Source organism: Physeter macrocephalus, chromosome 11, assembly GCF_002837175.3.
Source record: "Physeter macrocephalus isolate SW-GA chromosome 11, ASM283717v5, whole genome shotgun sequence".
Classification (NCBI taxonomy): domain Eukaryota; kingdom Metazoa; phylum Chordata; class Mammalia; order Artiodactyla; family Physeteridae; genus Physeter; species Physeter macrocephalus.
Window position 1 is genome coordinate 18,955,537 of NC_041224.1, and position 21,160 is coordinate 18,976,696.

General features: G+C 38.6%; 1 protein-coding gene across 12 annotated transcripts in view; it reads right to left on the minus strand.

Annotated features, from left to right (window-relative positions):
* The window catches only part of MLLT10 (MLLT10 histone lysine methyltransferase DOT1L cofactor), a 257,663-nt gene that overhangs the window by 189,924 nt on the left and 46,579 nt on the right, over window positions 1-21,160 (minus strand). For 11 of the 12 annotated variants that reach the window (XM_028495894.2, XM_055087796.1, XM_024129589.3 and 8 more), the window contains one exon: window positions 7,200-7,254. The exons of the other annotated variant lie outside the window; for it this stretch is intronic. In XM_028495894.2, the coding sequence (XP_028351695.1) occupies window positions 7,200-7,254 (55 nt within the window). The remainder of the gene's footprint in view (window positions 1-7,199; window positions 7,255-21,160) is intronic. 12 annotated transcript variants of the gene reach the window in all.

Sequence of the window (21,160 nt, forward strand, 5' to 3'; positions counted from 1 at the left end):
GGACCAGATGCCTTCATAAGTGAATTTTACCAAACATTTAAAGAAATATTAACAAAAATCCTTCTCAAACTCTTCCAAAAATCTTGAAGAGGGAACACTTCCTAGCTTATTCTATGAGGTATGATAGCAAATGCCCCCAAGGTCAGACAAACATAAGAAAACAAAATAACAGCCCAACACCCCTCATGAATATAAATGTAAATATTCTCAAAACAAGTGTATCAGTGTCCTAGAACAGCCATAAAAAATGTCAACAAATTTGGTAGCTTAAGAAAACAGAAATACATTCTCACACAGTTCTGGAAGCCAGAAGTCCAAAATCAGCATGCCTCTCTCCTACCTTCTTGTGGCTCTCGCAATCCTTGACATTCCTTGGTTTATAGCTACATTACTCCAATGCAACCACTGCGCCACCAGGGAAGCCCACTCTTTTTTTTTTTTTTTTTTTAACCTTAGTCTTCACATGGCCATCTCCCCTATCTCTGTGTCCCCACATACTTTTACAAGGACATCTGTCATTGGATTGAGTGTCCACACTAGGCCAGGATGATCTCATTCAAGATTTTTACACTGAAAACTACAAAACATTACTGAAAGAACTTAAAGACATAAATAAATGGAAAGACATCCTGTGTTCATATTATGGAAGATTTAATATTGTTAAGACAGAAGTACTATCCAAAGCAATCTACAGATGCAATGCAACCCCTTATCAAAATTCCAATGGCCTTTTTTACAATCCTTGAATTCATATGGAATTTCCATAGAATGCAAGGAGCCAAAGCAATATTGCAAAAAAAAAAGAGTAAAATTGGAACAAACGTCCCAATTTCAAAACTTACTACCAAAGCTACAGTCATCACAACAGTGTGCACTGGCATAAGAATAGATAAAAAGAGCAATAGGATATAATAGAATCCAGGAATAAACCCATGCATATATAGCCAACTGATTTTTAACAAGGATACCAAGATCATTCAATGGGGGAAAGAACATCTATTCAACAAATGGTGCTGGGACATCTGGATACCCACAAGAAAGAAAAATGAAGTTGGACCCCTAACTCACATCATATACAAAAATTAACTCAAAATGCTCTTCACTGGTGGCACAGTGGTTAAGAATCCGCCTGCCAATGCAGGGGACACATGTTCGATCCCTGATCCAAGAAGATCCTACATGTCATGGAGCAACTAAGCCCGTGCGCCACAACTGCTGAGCCTGCACTCTAGAGCCCATGCTCCACAACAAGAGAAGCCATTGCAATGAGAAAAGCCCGTGCACTGCAACGAAGAGTAGCCCATGCTCGCCACAACTAGAGAAAGCCCGCACGCAGCAACAAAGACTCAATGCAGTCAAAAGAACAGAACAAAACAAAAACTCAAAATAGATCAACAGGGCAATTCTCTGGCGGTCCAGTGGTTAGGACTCCGTGCTTCCACTGCAGGGGGGCACAGGTTCGATCTATGGTTGGGGAACTAGGATCCTGCATGCTGCGCAGCACAGCCAAAAGAAAAAATAAAAAAAGACTCTATCTCTGAATGTAGTCACATTCTGAGCAGCTGGGTATTAGGACTTCAACCATGAAGTGAGTCAACTTCCTTGTCTGTTAAAATAAAGAAAAAATAAATTTTTTTAATGGATCAACAACCTAAAAAGAGCTAAAAACATAAAACTCTAAGGAAGGAAATGGGTGTAAAATCTTTATAACTCCAGGTAGTAATGGATTCTTAGGACACTAAAAGCATAAGCAACAAAAGAAAAATTAGATAAATTGGACTTCATCAAATTTTAAACTATTGTGTATCAACAGACAACATAAAGAAAATGAAAAAACAACCCACAGAGTGGGAGAAAATATTTGTAAATCATGTATCTCTGATAGGTGTCTAGAATCCAGAAGATATAAAGAACTCTTACAGCTCAACAAAAAAAAGACAAACAACTCAATTACAAAATGGACAAAGAATATGAACAGGGGGACTTCCCTGGCAGTCCAGTGGTTAAGACTCCACACTTCCACTGCAGGAGGGCACGGGTTTGATCCCTGGTCGGGGAACGCCCGGCACAGCCAAAAAAATATAATCTAAAAATTCAGAAAATATTAAGTGTTGGTGATAATGAGAAGGAAATGGATCCCTCATACACTGCTTGTGGGAATGTAAAAATGGTGCAGCCACTATGAAAAAGTTTTGTGGTTCCTTGAAAAGTTAAATACAGAAGCATCACATGACCCATCAACGCCACTAGTAGTATATACCCCCCAAAATACCAACGTTCTAACATCTATACCAGTGTTCACAGCAGCACTATTCACAACAGCAAAGAGATAGAAACAACCCAAATGTCTTTCAACGAATGAAAGGATAGATAAAATGTGGCCTGTATATATACAACGGGATATCAGTCACCCATAAAGTGGAATGAAGTACTAACACAGACTGCAACGTTGCTGAACCTGAAAATGGATCTAGTCACTGATCAACAGCTGTTAACACACACACACACAAAACAAATACCATATGCCTCCTGAAGGAAATATACAACACTATCTATGAAATATTCTTGACTGTCCCCACAATAAACTGATTGTGATCAAGTCTCTGAATATATCTAACTACTAATGTACAGAAAATACATGGAACAAAGTGACATGTTAAAACACACACACACACACACACACACACACACACACACACACACACCATCTAAGAGTAATCAACAAAGTCTTCTGTGTACAAACTCTACAGGACAAATGACCCAGATTTTTTCCATAAGTAAACTGACAAAGGGGGAAAGAAGACAAGGGAGATTACAGAGAGACCTAAGAGACATACCAAGCTACTGCAATGTATGCACCTTATTTGGATCCAGCTTATGGACCTTATGGGATCCTGATTCAACAACTATAAAAGAAAACAGGAGACAATCAGGAAATCCTGAACAATGACTAGATATTTGATGGGTTTAAGAAATCCTTGTCAATTATTTTAGGTGTGATAATATATTGTGCATTTTAAAAATATACACGTAAACTAGAAATGCTCACAGAATTCAAAATAATCAGAAGCCTGGGGTAGGGAAGGGTACAGAAGAAACAGCTGGCCATGACTTGGTCACTGTTAAAGCTAGGTACCAAGGTGGGGATTCTCTCTACTTGTATGTATGCTTGAAATTTTTCAATAATAAAAGTATTTTTTTAATATACCTGTAAAAATTTACCACTTTAGTATCTCTGATGTCCATTCCCTCATTTTTATCCCTCCTCCTACTTCTGTCTCAAACAGTTCCTCAGTATCTCTCCCTTGGACTTACTACAATAAAGCAGAGTCATATCTCTGTGGAGTGTAGATTCTAACATCAGAGTACAAAACCCAAAAAAGTATGTATAATCAAAACTATCCTTGAAAAACCCCATAAAATCCCAATAGAGAAAGTGCATGACACTGTACATCATTTCGAATACACAACCCTGCTTTACTCAAGTTCTTCTAACTGTGCTGTCAGATAGTATCTATCAATGATCCTCAACTCATTTTAAAACTTCCTCTTCAAGAAAATAAGTAAGCCAACACCACCTCTTGCCTGGCCCCTTCAATAACAGTATACGTCATGTCTTTGTCAGCAGTGGTTGGGAAAGCTTTACAATAATTCACAAGGGATTTCCATATAGGTTTGCCTAGAGCTCAGTGAGTAAAATGGCAGACTGAATTACCTCCATAATTTATTTTTTTTCTATCTCCCCCCACCCGCTAGGCCATATAGCTGGTTTTAAGTATGTTAAATGCACTTATGATCCAGCTCCGCCTTTCTTTTTTATAGTTGGTCTGGTCTCATACCCTTCCAATCCATTTACCACAATGCTGTCAGAGTGATCTTTCTAAAACAGAAAACTCAAATGTTATTCCTCAGTTTCAGTGGCTCCCCATAATCAACAGGATCAAGTCCTTAGTATGAAAGAGTGGAGCGGGGGGCGGAGAAGAAAGAGGGAGGGGGAAGGTGGGGAAGGAGGGAGGGAAGGCAAGCCAAGGCAAGGGGAGAGGAGGAAGGAAGGAAAAGGATGAGCAGGGGAAAGGGAAAAGAAAGAAAATCTTGCCTATACCATCAGCTCCACCTCTCGGAAGGCCTACTATTCAAACTTTACAATGCAAATCCCTGATATACCTGTGTCTTTTATCATTTAGTTCTCCCTTTGCCTACAATAACCCACTTTTCACACACCAATCTATGTTAAAACACTTACCTTCAACAACTGAGAACTATGGAGTGATTGACATTGAAGAAAAGTAACAGTTAAATTGAAAAAATTCCTAATTCTGATCACCAGAAAAACTAAAATTTGGAACATATTTTCTGGTATGAAAAATGGGTATTAGATATTAAAGAACAGCATCATTGATACTATATACCATCAGGTACATTGTGAGGTTTTGCTAACCAGTCTAGAAATACAATTGGCATTTCTATAATAAAATGCATTCCAGGCTCCAAAATAATTTTGGGGGCTTCCCTGGTGGCGCAGTGGTTGAGAATCCACCTGCCGATGCAGGGGACACGGGTTCGTGCCCCGGTCTGGGAAGATCCCACATGCCGCGGAGCGGCTGGGCCCGTGAGCCATGGCCGCTGAGCCTGCGCGTCCGGAGCCTGTGCTCCACAATGGGAGAGGCCACAACAGTGAAAGGCCCACGTACCGCAAAAAAAAAAAAAAGAAAAAAAAAAAACACAAAATAATTTTGGAACACAATTTAGTCAGAATTTTTTAAATACACATAAATTTAGACTATAACAAAGATGGCATTGCAAATCAATATGAAAAAATGAACTGTTCAATAAATGGTGATGGGACAAGTGGTAGCATTTTAGCATCTAGGAAAAAATTAAGTTGGAACCATACCTCACATTGTATTAGGTGGATACATTCCAAATGTATCAAAGATTAAACTGTTAAAAAAAAAAAAGAAAAGAAAGAAAGAAACTATAAAAATACTAAAGGAGGGAGGGGCTCGCTGGTGGCGCAGTGGTTAAGAATCCGCCTGCCAATGCAGGGGACACAGGTTCGAGCCCTGGTCCAAGAAGATCCCACATGCCGCAGAGCAACTAAGCCTGTGCGCCGCAACTACTGAGCCTGCGCTCTAGAGCCTGCGAGCCACAACTACTGAGCCTCTGTGTCACAACTACTGAAGCCCGCGCTCCTAGAGTCCCTGCTCTGGAACAAGAGAAGCCACCACAACGAGAAGCACACGCACCGCAACAAAGAGTAGTCCCTGCTCACCGCAACTAGAGAAAGCCCACACGCAGCAACGAAGACCCAACATAGCCAAAAATAAATAAATAAAATAAAATAAATAAATTTACTTAAAAAAAAAAAATACTAGAGGAGGGAGTTCCCTGGTGGTCCAGTGGTTAGGACTCTGCGTTTCCACTGCAGGGGGCACAGGGGTTCACTCGCTGGTCAGGGAACAATCCTACATGCCATGCGTTGTGGCCAAGAAAAAAAAAAAAAGCTAAAGGAAAAACATGAAAGAATTCCTTTATAACTTTGAAGTAGGGAAAGCCTTAACTAATGGTTCAAAACACAGAAACCAAGAAAGACAAGATTAAGAAATTCAACTAAATAAAAACCAAAATTTTCTGCATGAGAAAAAGCCACATGAGCAAGATCAACAACAGCGCCAAAACTAGTCCAACTCATCACAAAAGCCTAATATATGAGGTACTCCTATGAAAGCTCCAACAAATCAAAAAGGAAAAAATCAACAACCAAACAGAAAAAGAACAGATCACAGATGGGACAATACCAGTTGAATTGCTCTTAAAAACATGAAAAGATGCTCAGATTCACTCATAGTAAGAGAAATGCAAAATGCATGGTTTGGGACACCAACTTTCATCTACTGGATTACGAAAGATGTGTGCTGCTGGGAACACAAATTGGTACCACCACTGAAGAGAATAATTTGGGAATATCTACCAAAATTAATTGTAAAATCTCTTTGACCCAACAGTTCCACTGCTGGGAACTGATAAAATCCTACAGATGTCTTTGCACAGAAGCAAAATGACATACATACAAGCATTACTCATAAAAGCAAAAGATTAGAAACAGGCAGCTGATTACATAACATATGATAATAAAGAAAACTCTATACTGATAATAGACAAACTGTTCAGGGAAAAACTTAAGATGCAAGAGAGTATATATAATATTCATCCATTTGTATAAAATTGCAGAAAATTTTTGTTTCCTCATATTTATTTGTGTATCCAAATAAGTAGTAACAGCAACTATGCTGGTGGCAGAAACTGTACTGAGAAACTGTGCAGATAATGGTGAACAGGAGTAGAAGTGAGGATTTTTAATATTTAAAATTTTGGATAATGTGACTTATAGTCTAAACATTAGATTTAAATATTTATATACATATATATAAATATTTATATATATGTATATAGTGTTAGCCAAAAACGTTGTATTTTCCCCTTTTATTTACTCATGCCATGAAACTATTCTATGCCAAAAGTACTTTAGAGCTGGCTTCCCAAAATGGAAGTATATACTAATAGTACTAGTTTTATCGCTACTATTTTGAGTTTCTTCATCAGTTACTTAATTTTCATAAAATGCCACAGTTTAATAAATTGATGTCTACACATTTAAGAATGGTACCGAGCTATAAAGAAACATGGATTTCTCTAATAATTAGGTAACTAAAAATGGAAATGAAAATAAGAAATAAAAAAGGGGTCTTATGAAAGCACACCAAAATTTAAGAGAAGTCAGAATTTTATATTCAAGCAACAAGGATCCACAGGGTGTTAAAATTAACATGCATTAGAAACATCATTTGTCTAGCAATACACAAAACAGGAGAAAAAGAATATAAAACAGATTTTTATCTCTAACGAAGAAAAAAAAAAAGTGGCTTATTTTCCCAACAGTAATATAAGAAACTGTATCCATTTAAAAAAAAAAAAACAAGATTTTAATTAGAAGTATGTGGATCATTCTGCACCAAAACAAAACTTAAGGTTTGTCCAGAAAGTAGAAAAGTTGTGTTTCAATTTTTAAAAATTCATAAATTACATCCAGTACTGTTAAAAAATATTTGAGCAGCAAACACTTTGATATAATATGAATTACCAGATACATCTGCACTCCAGTGTTCAAGAAAATTTTTCTCAGAATTCTCTGCACTTACCGCCATTATCTGTTCTTTTTAAAGCTCCATCCTTATGAGGACACAGTTCACATCTCTATTAAAAGGGGCAGGGGGGAAACAAAGAGATTTTTCAGATTACCAACGTATAACATCTTCCCTGTAACTTCAAAACTATTAAAAATATGGTAGTGACATTTGTACTAGTTGCCAACAAGAATGTATCAGAAAGATCCTCACAAAGTAATTCTCTTGACATTTGATCTTCCTCAAAGTACCAGACAACAACTTTTAAAAAGTAATTTTACTTAACATTTAAATTCCTGCCACAATTTTTTTTTCTAATGTTATATTAATAAAAATAAAAAGATTCTCTCAACATAGGATTGGGGCACAGTTTTTAACCTTTGCCTCTACTCCTTTGCTTTCTGAGTAGAATCAACCAGGATTATTACATACTCAGTTGGATCTGGTTTCTCCTGAAGTAAAGAGCCAAACTCAAATTCAGAATTTTGATTCAAGCAGGAAGGCATGATCTTACATGTGCTGACCTGCCTTTGGAAGGAAAGAACTGCTGTAATTATTCTACTTACTCTTTTCATTCACAGGACAATGATACTCAGAATTATTATGGATCCCTCTCTACCACTCCCACAATTTAAAACCAGAAATAAACACCAAGCCAGTATTGCCATTTCTTTTCACTACTGACAAGAGGACTGAAATAATTGTAAAAATAATAAAGAGTTTCAGTGGCACTGTCTTACTATGAAGACTACATTCCTAGAAATCATATAATGACTACTTATTATTTGTACCCTATCTTACTCTCCAAAGAGTTTTGAAGCATATAATATAGTAATATAAATGAGTTACAAAGAAAAATATGAGCAAGAAATTAAAATAAAATAGTGAATAAGCACACAATAAGCTGGTAGGGAGGTTAAAGGACAAAAGTAGTAAAAATCATCTACATCCACAATAAGCAGTTAAGGGGTACACAAAACAATTAGATGTAAACTATGATATCAAAAACAGTAATCATGGGCTTCCCTGGTGGCGCAGTGGATAAGAATCCACCTGCCAATGCAGGGAACACGGGTTCGAGCCCTGGTCTGGGAAGATCCCACATGCCGCAGAGCAACTAGGCCTGTGCGCCACAACTACTGACCCTGCACTCTAGAGCCCACGAGCCACAACTACTGAAGCCCACATGCCTAGAGCCCATGCTCTGCAACAAGAGGAGCCACCGCAATGAGAAGCCTCCATGCCCTCCAACAAGAGGAGCCAACGCAATGAGAAGCCGGTGCACTGCAACGAAGAGTAGCCCCCCCCCGCCACAACTAGAGAGAAAGCGTGCGTGCAGCAATGAAGACCCAATGCAGCCAACAATAAATTAATTAATTTTTTAAAAAAAAACAGTAATCATGAGGGGAGGAGAACACAGATGCAGGGTTTTTTTTTAATGCATTTGAAATTAAGAGATCAGCAACTTAAAACAATCTCGTATATATATATATAGACTGCTATACCAAATCCTCATGGTAACTGCAAGCCAAAAATCTATGATAGATATACACATAAAGAAGAAAAAGAAATCCAACCATAACCAAAAAGATAGTCATCAAATCACGAGAAGAAAACAAAAGAAGAAGAATGGGAAAAAAAAGACCTACAAAAACAAATCCAAAACAACAAAATGGCAATAAGAAAATACATACTGATAATTACCTTAAATGTAAATGGACTAAATGCTCCAACCAAAGAACATGGGCTGGCTGAATGGATACAGAAACAAGACCCACATATATGCTGCCTACAACAGACTCACTTCAGATCTAGAGACACACACATACTCAAAGTGAGGGGGTAGAAAAGGTATTCCATGCAAATGGAAAAATTAAAAGAAAACTGGAGCAGCAATACCGGTATCAGACGAAACAGACTTTAAAATAAAGACTGTTATGAAAGACAAAGAACACTACATAATGATCATGGGATCAGTCCAAAAAGAGGATATAACAATTGTAAAAGTATACGTACCCAACATACGTACACCTAAATATACAAGGCAAATACTAATCAACATAAAATGAGAAACTGACAGGAATACAATAATGGTAAGGGACTTTAACTCCCCACTTACATCAATGGCCAGATCATCCAGACAGAAAAACACTAAGTAAACACTGGCCTAAAATGACACGTTAAAGCAGATGCACTTAATTGATATATAGAGAGAGATATGTATATCTATATATATGAGCACTCCATCCGAAAGCAGCAGAATACACATTCTTTTCAAGCGCACATGCAACTTTCTCCAGGATAGATCACGTACACACTAGGCCACGAAATAAGCCTCAGTAAATTTTAAGAAAACTGAAATCATATCAAGCATCTTTCACAACACTATGAGATTGGAAATCAACTACAAGAAAAAAACTATGAAAAACACAAACATGTGGAGGTTAAACAATACGCTACTAAACAACCAATGGATCACTAGCGAAATCAAAAGAGAAAATCAAAAAATACCAAGAGACAAATGAAAACAAAAACATGATGATCCAGAGAGTTCCCTGGTGGCCTAGTGGTTAGGATTCCGGGCTTTCATTGTCATGGCCCAGGTTCAATCCATGGACAAGGAACTGAGATCCCGCAAACCACATGATGTGGTCAAAAAAGAAAAAAAACAAAAAAACAAAAACAAAAAAACAGGATGATCCAAAATGTATGGGATGCAGCAAAAGCAGTTGCAAAAAAGGAAGTTTATAGCAATACAAGCTTGTACCTCAGGAAACAAAAAAATCTCAAATAAACAACCTAACTTTACATCTAAAGCAACTAGAGAAAGAAGAACAAACAAAACCCAACATTAGTAGAAGGAAAGAAATCATAAGGATCAGCGTAAAAATAAATGAAATACAAACGGAGAAAACAATAGAAAAGATCAATGAAACTAAGCTGGTTCTTTGAAAAGATAAACAAAGTGATAAACCTTTAGCCAAACTCATCAAGAAAAAAAAGGGAGGACTTCCCTGGTGGTCCAGTGCTTAAGACCTCCACTGCAGGGGGCAGAGGTTCAATCCCTGTTCAGGGAATTTCCACATGCCGTGGCGTGTGGCCAAAAAATATTAAAAAGAAAAAAGGGAGAGGGCTCAAATCAATAAAATGAGAAATGAAAAAGAAGCTACAACTGACAGGACGGAAATACAAAGAATCATAAACTACTACTACTACTAGCAGCTATACACAACTAAAATGGAAAACCTAGAAGAGATGGACAAATTCTTAGAAAGGTAGTCTCCCAAGACTGAAGCAAGAAGAAGTAGAAAATACCAACAGACCAAGTACTGAAATTGAATCAGTAACTTAAAAACTCCCAACAGGGAATTCCCTGGCGGTCCAGCGGTTAGGACTCTGCACTTTCACTGCTGAGGGCCCGGGTTCGATCCCTGGTCAGGGAACTAAGATCCTGCAAGCTATGCAGTGCAGCCAAAACAAAAAAGTTAAAATACATAAAAAATAAAAGCTCCCAACAAACAAAAGTCTAGGACCAGATGGCTTCACAGGTGAATTCTACCAAACATTCAAATATTTAAAGAAGAGTTAACACCCATCCTTCTTAAACTATTCCAAAAAACAGCAGAGGAAGGAACACTTCCAAAGTCATTCTATGAGGCCACCATCACCCTGATACCAAAACCAGACAAAGATATCACAAAAAAACAATTGCAGGCCATTATCACTGATGAATATAGATACAAAAATCCTCAACAAAATAGTAGCAAACCATATCCAACAATACATTAAAAGAATTATACACCATGATCAAGTGGGATTTATGCAAGGGATGCAAGGGTTTTTCAATATCCACAAATTAATCAATGTGTTACATAACACATTAACAAATTGAAGAATAAAAATCATACGATCATCTCAATATATGGAGAAAAAGCTTTAGATAAAGTTCAACGTCTATTTATGCTCCCCAGAAAGTGAGCAGAGAGGAAACCTCCCTCAACATAATAAAGGCCATATATGAAAAACCCACAGCTAACATAATACTCAATGATGAAAAGCTGAAAGCATTTCCCCTAAGATCAGGAATAAAATAAGGATGCCCCATTTCACTATTCAACACTGTTTTCTAAGTTCTAACCACAGCAATCAAAGAAAAAAACAAAAAAAGAAAGAAAAGGAATGCAAATTAGAAAAGAAGTAAAAATGTCACTGTTCGAAGATGGCATGATACTCCACATAGAAAATCCTGAAGACGTTACCAGAAAACTACTAGAGCTCATCAATGAAATTCAGTAAAGTTGCAGGGAACAAAACTAATATACAGGACTTCCCTGGTAGCGTAGTGGCTAAGAATCCACTTGCCAATGCAGGGAACAAGGGTTCGCATCCTGGTCCAGGAAGATCCCACATGCCACGGAACAACTAAGCCCATGTGCCACAACTACTAAGCCTGTATGCCACAACTACTGAGCCTGCACCCTAGAACCCGTGAGCCACAACTACTGAGCTCGCATGCCACAACTACTGAAGCCTGCGCACCTAGAGCCTGTGCTCTGCAACAAGAGAAGCCACCACAATGAGAAGCCTGCTCACCACAACAAAGAGTAGCCCCCACTAGCCGTAACCAGAGAAAGCCCATGCACAGCAATAAAGACCCAATGCAAAAAAAACCTAATATACAGAAATCTGTTACATTTCTATACACTAACAACAAACTTTCAAAAAGAGAAATTAAGGAAACAATCCCATTTACCACTGCATCAAAAAGAATACAATACCTAGGAGGTAAAAAAGACCTGTACTCAGAAAACTACAAGACACTGATGAAAGAAAACTGAAGATGACACAATCAGATGGAAAGATATTCTTGGATTGGAAGAATTAATATTGTTAAAATGACCTTACTACCCAAGGCAATCTACAGGCTCAATGAAATCCCTACCAAATGAGTAAAAGCATTTTTCACAGAACTAGAACAGATGATTTCTTAATTTCTATGGAAACATAAAAGACCCCGAATAGACAAAACAATCTTGAGAAAAAAGAACAGAGCTGGAGGAATCCCACTCCCTGACTTCAGACTGTACTACAAAACGACAAACAGTATGGTACCGGCAAAAAAAAAAAAAAAACAGACACATCGGTCAATGGAACAGAATAGAGAGCCCAGAAATAAACCCACATACCTATAGTCAATCTATGACAAAGGAGGCAAGAATGCACAATGGAGAAAAGACAGTCTCTTCAACAAAAGGTGTTGGTAACACAGGACAGCTACATATAAAACAATAATATTAGAACATTCTCTAACACCATATACAAAAATAAACTCAAAATGGATTAAAGACCTAAATTTAAGGCAAGATACTACAAAATTCCTAGAGTAAAACAGGCAGATTATTCTTTGACATAAATCACACCAATTTTTTTTAATCTGTGTCCTAAAACAAAGGAAACAAAAGCAAAAATAAACAAATAAGACCTAATTAAACTTAAAAGCTTTTGCACATCAAAGGAAACCATACACAAAACAAAAGACAACCTGCTGAATGGGAGAAATATTTGCAAACGATGTGACTGATAAGGGGTTAATACCCAACATATATAAACAGCTCATGCAACATCAAAACACCACCCAATTGAAAAATGGGCAGAAGGGGACTTCCCTGGTGGCACAGTGGATAGGAATCTGTCTGCCAATGCGGGGACACGGGTTCGAGCCCTGGTCCCAGAAGATCCCACATGCCGCGGAGCAACTAAGCCCGTGCGCCACAACTACTGAGCCTGTGCTCTAGAGCCCGCAAAACACAACTACTGAAGCCCACGTGCCTACAGCCTGTGCTCCGCAACAAGAGAAGCCACCACAATGAGAAACCCACACACCGCAATGAAGAGTCGCTCCCGCTCGCCACAACTAGAAAAATCTCGCGCACAGCAACAAAGACCCAATGCAGCCAAAAATAAATGAATTAATTTTTTTAAAAAAAGGGGGCAGAAGAACTGAACAGACATTTTTCCAAAGAGGAAATGCAGATGGCCAACAGCACATGAAAAGATGCTCAATATCGCTAATTATTAGAGAAATGCAAATCAAAACTACAGTGAGGTATCACCTCACACTGGTCAGAATGGCCATCATTAAAAAGTCTAAAAATAGGAGTTCCCTGATGGTCCAGTGGTTAAGAATCCGCCTTCCAATGCAGAGGAAGCAGGTTCGATCCCTGGTCAAGGAACTAAGATCCCACGTGCCACAGGGCAACCAAGCCCATGCACCACAACTACTGAGCCTGCGCACTCTGGAGTTTACACACCACAACTAGAAAGAAGCCTGCACGCCACAACTACAGAGAAGCCCGCACACCGAAACAAAGATCTTGCGTGCCACAACTAAGTCCCAATGCAGCCAAATAAATAAATTTTTTTTTTTTTTTTAAATTTATGGCTGTGTTGGGTCTTCGTTTTTGTGCGAGGGCTTTCTCTAGTTGTGGCAAGCTGGGGTCACTCTTCATCGCGGTACGTGGGCCTCTCAGTATCGCGGCCTCTCTTGTTGCGGAGCACAGGCTCCAGACGCGCAGGCTCAGTAATTGTGGCTCAAGGGCCCAGTTGCTCCACGGCATGTGGGATCTTCCCAGACCAGGGCTGGAACCTATGTCCCCTGCATTGGCAGGCAGATTCTCAACCACCGCGCCACCAGGGAAGCCCCAAATAAATAAATTTTTAAAAAATATTTTTTAAATCAATGAAAGCATTCTGTGAAGATCAATGCACTATATGAAATTTACAATAAAGACAATAGTATCATTCATTATAAAAAAAAAAGAAAAAAGAAAAATACTGATTCAATTACTTCACCTCTAGAGAGCCAAAGGAAATATGATAGAAATGGCAATTATTAAGTACTATGTGTCATCTTTATATCACTTACACTTTAATTTCAAGACATGAAAAGATATGTGTACAGAAATATTTTATATCACTGTTTATGACTACAAAGTTTTTATTATAAGTCCAACTGTATAACAATGAGGCAACTAATGCTATATTCACAAGGATTTTAAATGAGTTATAAAATGCAGAGAAGAAAATTCTAAAAGAAAACTACATGCCAATAAGTAAAATACTATTACTATGTCTTTACCTTTAGTCTTTTACTAAAGGTAAAAATAGATATATAGAAGACCTGAGAGAAAGAAATAATTACAGAAAAAGAAGGTTAAGTTATAATTAGAGGCTATACCCTAAGCTCAGGAAAAAAGAATCAGGTTCTGGACAACAGAGATTCCAGACCCTAAACTAATCCAACCTGAAAAGTTTCACAGGGCAGGCTGCAGCTATACATGTTACTATTAAAATTCCACAGATGCATTCTTATTTAATAAGTGAGAGGTACTGTTAAAATGCACAAGTAAATCCTGTAAGAGGATACACAGATTATAAGGAGACAAAAAAAAAAAGCACACATTAAAGATCTTACAATTTTTTTTTCTATTTTATACATAGTAGTTTGTATCTCTTAATCCCCTGCCTTGCCCCTCCCCCACTCCTTCCTTCCCCATTGGTAAACACTTGCTTGTTCTTGGTATCTGTGAGTCTGTTTTGCTTGTTTCTATATTATTTTACTATTTATTTATTTATTTGGCTGCGTTGGTCTTAGTTGCCGGGACGCAGGATCTTCACTGAAGCATGCAGGATCTTTAGTTGTGGCATGTGACTTCTAATTCCCTGACTAGGGATTGAACAAGGCCCCGTGCATTGGGAGTGCAGAGTCTTAGCCACTGGACTACCAGGGAGTCCCTCTGTTTTGTTATATACATTCGTTTTATTTTTTGGATTCCAAGATCTCACATTTTAACAAAGGAGGGGAAAAACGTTTTAATTGAAACAGTCCAAACAAGCGGAAGTTATATAAGGTGGTTCCTTCTTTTTTACATCATGTAGTATAGTAAGAAAGCACGCAACTACTTTCCATCTTTATAACACAGGCATCAATTTCCAAATACTTTTTCTACTTTACATTAGATTCTTTTCCAAAGTATAAAACTCAGTATACTTCACTAAATCAAGTTCACCCAAAATAATGACCTTTAGGAGGCTGTGGCTATTAACAAGCCATTCAGCTATACTGGCTTACTCAGACTTCGAACACCACTGTCTTACAGAAAGCAGCAAGATAATAATAATAATTATTATTATTTTAAAGTATAGGGCTTCCCTGGTGGCGCAGTGGTTGAGGGTCTGCCTGCCAATGCAGGGGACACGGGTTCGTGCCCCGGTCCGGGAGGATCCCACATGCCGCGGAGCGGCTGGGCCCGTGAGCCATGGCCGCTGAGCCTGCGCTTCCGGAGCCTGTGCTCCGCAATGGGAGAGGCCACAACGGTGAGAGGCCCGCGTACAGCAAAAAAAAAAAAAAAAAAAAAGTATAGGCTAAAAAGAAGAATAAATTCAAGCTTTAAGTTTGATCTTCCTCACGTTATATAAAAGATGTAATTGTGGCATAAAAAAGTATGTGCAGGATAAAACATTTAACTATCATTACTTCTTCTTTTAGGCAAAAGATAAAAATACATATTAATTAACCAATTTTGGGGGTGTTTTAGAAAGACTCATGACTACCAGAGTAGAAATAAGCACCCAGAGCACCCAGGCTGGGGTCTCCAAACAGCATTTTCCAAAGGAACCAGAACTACTGAAAGAAGTGGATGATTCCAGGTCTAGGTCAAGTATGCCCTGAATATCTTGTGCTATCAAATAGCAAGGAAGCTATAAAAGACTGCTTTAGTCATGTCAAAAGGACCTATGGTCCAACCTAAAGAGGCTCCTGCTGGCCAAAGATGAAAAATCACTTAATGCTAACAGAGATAAAAACTGCAATAAACTGAAAACTACCAAATATTTTTAAATCCATCATAAAATGAATTTCTACTTCAAAAATTGCTGAGTGGACTGCCCTGGTGGCACAGTGGTCAAGAATCCGCCTGCCAATGCAGGGGACACAGGTTTGAGCGCCCTGGGCTGGGAAGATCCCACATGCCGCGGAGCAACTGGGCCAGTGCGCCACAACTACTGAGCCTGCACTCTACAGCCCATGAGCCACAACTACCGAGCCCGCGTGCCACAGAAGCCCACGCACCTAGAGCCCGTGCTCTGCAACAAGAGAAGCCACCACGATGAGAAGCCTGAGCACCACAATGAAGAGCAGCCCCTGCTCGCCGCAACTAGTGAAAGCCCATGCGCATCAACGGAGACCCAATGCAGCAATCAATCAATCAATAAATAGTAAAACAAAAAGAAAAGAAAATAACTAAATAGGGAATTCCCTGGTGGTCCAGTGTTAAAGAATCCACCTTCCGATGCAGCGGATGCGGGTTCAATCCCTGGTCAGGGAACTAAGATCCCACATGCCACGGGGCAACTTAGCCCATGTACCACAACTACTGAGCTCGCATGCCTCAACTAGAGTCCACGTGCCGCAAACTACAGAGCTCACGTGCTCTGGAACCCACTCACGACAACTACAGAGCCCCCATGCCCTGGAGCCTGCGTGCCACAACTAGAGAAGAGAAAACCCACACGCCACAACTAAAGAGAAGCCCACGCGCTGCAAAAGATCCCACATGCCTCAACAAAGATCCTGCGTGCTGCAAATAAGACCCAATGCAGCCAAAAATAAAGAAAATAAATAATAAATCTTTAAAAACAGAAAAGAACTAAATAAAAATTCTTAAACTTAAAAATATAATACATGAAGTGAAAAATTCATTGGATGGGCTTAACAACAGAATCAAGATGACAAAGGAAAGAGTCAGTGATCTTGAAGCTACATCAGTAGATAGGATCAATCTGAAAAAGAGAAAACGGTGAAAAAAATGAACAGAGCTTCAGGGACCTATTGAACAGTATCAAGAAGCCACCATGTATAACTGAAGGCCTGGAAGAGGAGGAGGAGGTGAGGGAGAGAGTATGAATATGAGAATATGGAAGTAAAGAAAATTTTGAAAAAATAATGCATGAAAATTTCCTCTATTTGAAGACAAGTTTATGGATTCCAGAAGCACAGTGAACCCCAAACAAGCAAAACTGCTTCATGAAAAGCAAACAAAAGTCTTCAAGAGGCAGCCAAAAGAAAATGACACACCAAAGACAGGGAAACAGTGATTGAATTAATAGCTGATCTCTCATCATAAACTATGGAAGTCAAAAGAGTAAAACAAACATCTCTAAAGTGCTTGAAGAAAAAGAACTGTCAATCCAGAATTCTATATCTAACTAATATATCCTTCAAAATGAAGGTGAAACAGACGTTTTTAGGTAAGAAAGAGCAAACAGAATTCATCACCAGATGATATGGACCACAATAAAGGCTAAAAGAAATTCTTCGGAATAAAGGGAAATGGTACTAGATGAAAAACACAAATCTTCAGGAGGCAAAGAAGAACACCATAAATGGTAAATATCTGGGTAAATATTGCGTTGGCCAAAAAGTTCGTTTGGGTTTTTTCATAAGAGCTTATGGAAAAACCTGAACAAACTTTTTGGCCAACCCAATATAAAAGACTTTTAGTTCTTAAATACTTAAAAATACATATGATTACTGAAAGAAAAATTGTAATACTGTCTTCTGGGGTTTATAATTTAAGTAGCTCTAATACATATGACAATAGACAACAGCATAAGTAACAATGGACAGAGGTGATGTGATGTAAAAGAATCTCTACAGTTACAAGATTTCTACACTTTACAAGAAGTGATACAATATTAACTATAAGTGAGTACGCTAAATAGACTGTAAAAAAGGTAAGGAAATATACTGAAATTGCTAGAGAAACACTACGAAACTAATGCAAACAGAAACAGCTCTATAAAACTGACACATCAAAAATTCTCTACATGCAAAAAGTTAAGTTGGACCCCTTATTCATATGATATATAAAAGTAACTCAAAATGGATCATATACTTAAATGTAAGAGCTAACACTATAAAACTCTTAGAATGAAACTGGAGTAAATTCTTCATGACTCAGGGTTGGATAATGGTTTCTTAGATCCAACACCAAAAGCAGAGGCAACAAGAGAAATAATAGATAAATTGGAATTTTCCAAACCTAAAACCTTTTTTTCTGCAAATGATACCATCAAGTAAAAAACCCCATAGAATAAAATACTTACAAGATATATATCTGATAAGGAACTTATACCCAGAACATATAACTCAATAATAAAAAGATCTGGACTTCCCTGGTGGTCCAGTGGTTAAGACCCCATGCTTCCACTGCAGAGGGCTTGGGTTTGATCCCTGGTTGGGGAACTAAGATCCCACATGCTGCAAGGCATGGCCAAAAATAAATAAATAAAACCTTAAAAAAATTTAAAAAGGCATGGTTAAAAAAAAAAAAAAAAGATAAATATCCTAATTAAAAACTGGGGCAAGGATCTGAATAGCCATTTCTCCAAAGAAAACACATAAATGACCGTGAAAAGCCCGTGAAAAGATGTCTAACACTCATTAAAGAAATACAAATCAGGTTTCCCTGGTGGTGCAGTAGTTAAGAATCCACCTGCTAATGCAGGAGACACGGGTTCGAGCCCTGGTCCAGGAAGATCCCACATGCTGCGGAGCAACTAGGCCCATGTGCCACAACTGCTGAGCCTGCGCTCTAGAGCCCACGAACCACAACTACTGAAGCCCACACGCCTAGAGCCCATGCTCCACAACAAGAGAAGCCACTGCAATGAGAAGCCCGTGCACCGCAACGAAGAGTAGCGCCAACTCGCCACAACTAGAGAAAGCCCATGCGCAGCAACAAAGACCCAACGCAGCCAAAAGGAGAAGCCACTGCAATGAGAAGCCCGTGCACCGCAACGAAGAGTAGCGCCAACTCGCCACAACTAGAGAAAGCCCATGCGCAGCAACAAAGACCCAACGCAGCCAAAAGGAAATAATTAAAATAAATAAATTTATAAAAAAATAAAAAGGAAATACAAACCAACACCACAATGAGATACCACGAGGATGGCCAAAATCAAAAGATAAACAAATCCTGTCAGCAAGAATGTGGAGAAATCAGAACCCTCATATATCGCTGTTGAGAGTTTAAAATGGTGTGGCTGCTTCGGCAGCTCCTCAAAAAGTTAAACACAGTTACTACATGGGTCAAAAATTCCACACCCAAAGAAATGAAACCATACATCTACACAAAAACATGTATGGAAATGTTCAAAACAGCATTATTCAGAATAGCTAAAATATAGATAAAATCTAAATGTCGATCAACTAATGAGTGAACAAATAAAATGTGCCAGATCCGGACAATGGAATGTTATTCAACAAAAAAAAGGAATAAAGTTCTGATACATGCTAAAACATGAGTGAACCTTAAAAACATTTTGCTAAAAGAAAAAAGCCACTCACGCAAAGTCACGACACAGTGTATGACTCCATCTATAAGAAATGTCCAGAACAGAGACAGAGATTAGATTACTGGTTGCCAGGAGTAGGAGAGGTTTGATAATGAGGAGTGGCTGCTAGTGAACAAAGAAGCTTCTTTTTGAAGTGATAAAAATGTTCTAAAATTGATAATGGCAATAGCTGCACAATTCTGTCAATATAGTGAAAACTACTGAATTGTACACTTTAAATGGCTGAACTGTATGATATGTGAATTTTATATCATTAAAACCATTTTTTTAAAAGTAACTTTGGGGGACTTCCCTGGTGGCTCAGTGGTTAAGAAGAATCTGCCTGCCAGTGCAGGGGACACAGGTTCAAAGCCCTGGTGTGGGAAGATTCCACATGCCGCATAGCAACTAAGCCCGTGCACCACAACTACTGAGCCTGCTCTCTAGAGCCCGCAAGCCACAACTACTGAGCCCACGCACCTAGAGCCCGTGCTCCACTACAAGAGAAGCCACTGCAATGAGAAGTCCACACACTGCAATGAAGAGTAGCCCCCACTCACCACAACTAGAGAAAGCCCACGTGCAGCAACAAAGACCCAACGCAGCCCCCCAAAAAAATTAATCTTTTTTTTGAAGTACGTTTCAAATATATTAAAAAGAAAAATAAATGAGACAAACAGAAAATAACTTCATAAAATGGTAGATGTAAACCCAATCACATATTTACATTAAATGTGAAGAGACTAAACTTAAGAGACTAGTTAAAAGGCAGAGTATGTTGGCACAGATATAAAAGTGAAACCTAATTATATAATATATCGTCTATAATAGACATGCTGTAATGAGACACAAACAGGTCAAAAGTAAATGGATTAAAAAAAAAGATATACCATACAAATCGAAAGTATAAGATGGTAAGTAGCTATACTTAATATCACATACAAAAGAGATTTCAAGACCTAGAAAATTAGTGATGATAAATGGGGACACTTTATAATGATAAATGTCAAAAAATGAGCCATAATAATCATAAATGTGTACTTAATAACAATGCTTCAAAATATACATATAGCAAAAACCAACACAAGTACAAAATTCCACAAACACAGTAAGATATTTTAACACCTCTGTCTCAGTAACTGACAAAATTAGACACTCCCCCCCCGCCCGCAAAAAAAATCAATAATCTGAGCAATACTAAAACCACCATACGCATTCCTTTCAGGTGACTATGGTACATTCACCACAAGACTCAATGAATTAAAAGGAATGAAATCATACGAAGGCAACTTCCCTGGTGGCGCAGTGGTTAAGAATCCGCCTGCAAATGCAGGGGACGCGGGTTCCAGCTCTAGTCTGGGAAAATCCCACACGCCATGGAGCAACTGAGCCTGTGCGCCACAACTACTGAGCCTGCGCTCTAGAGACGAGCCACAAATACTGAGCCCGCATGCTGCAACTACTGAAACCCACGGGTCTAGAGCCCATGCTCCGCAACAAGAGAAGCCCGCGCACCTCAACGAAGCCCACAAGCAGCAGCCAAGACCTAACGCAGCCAAAAATAAAATTTAAAAAATAAA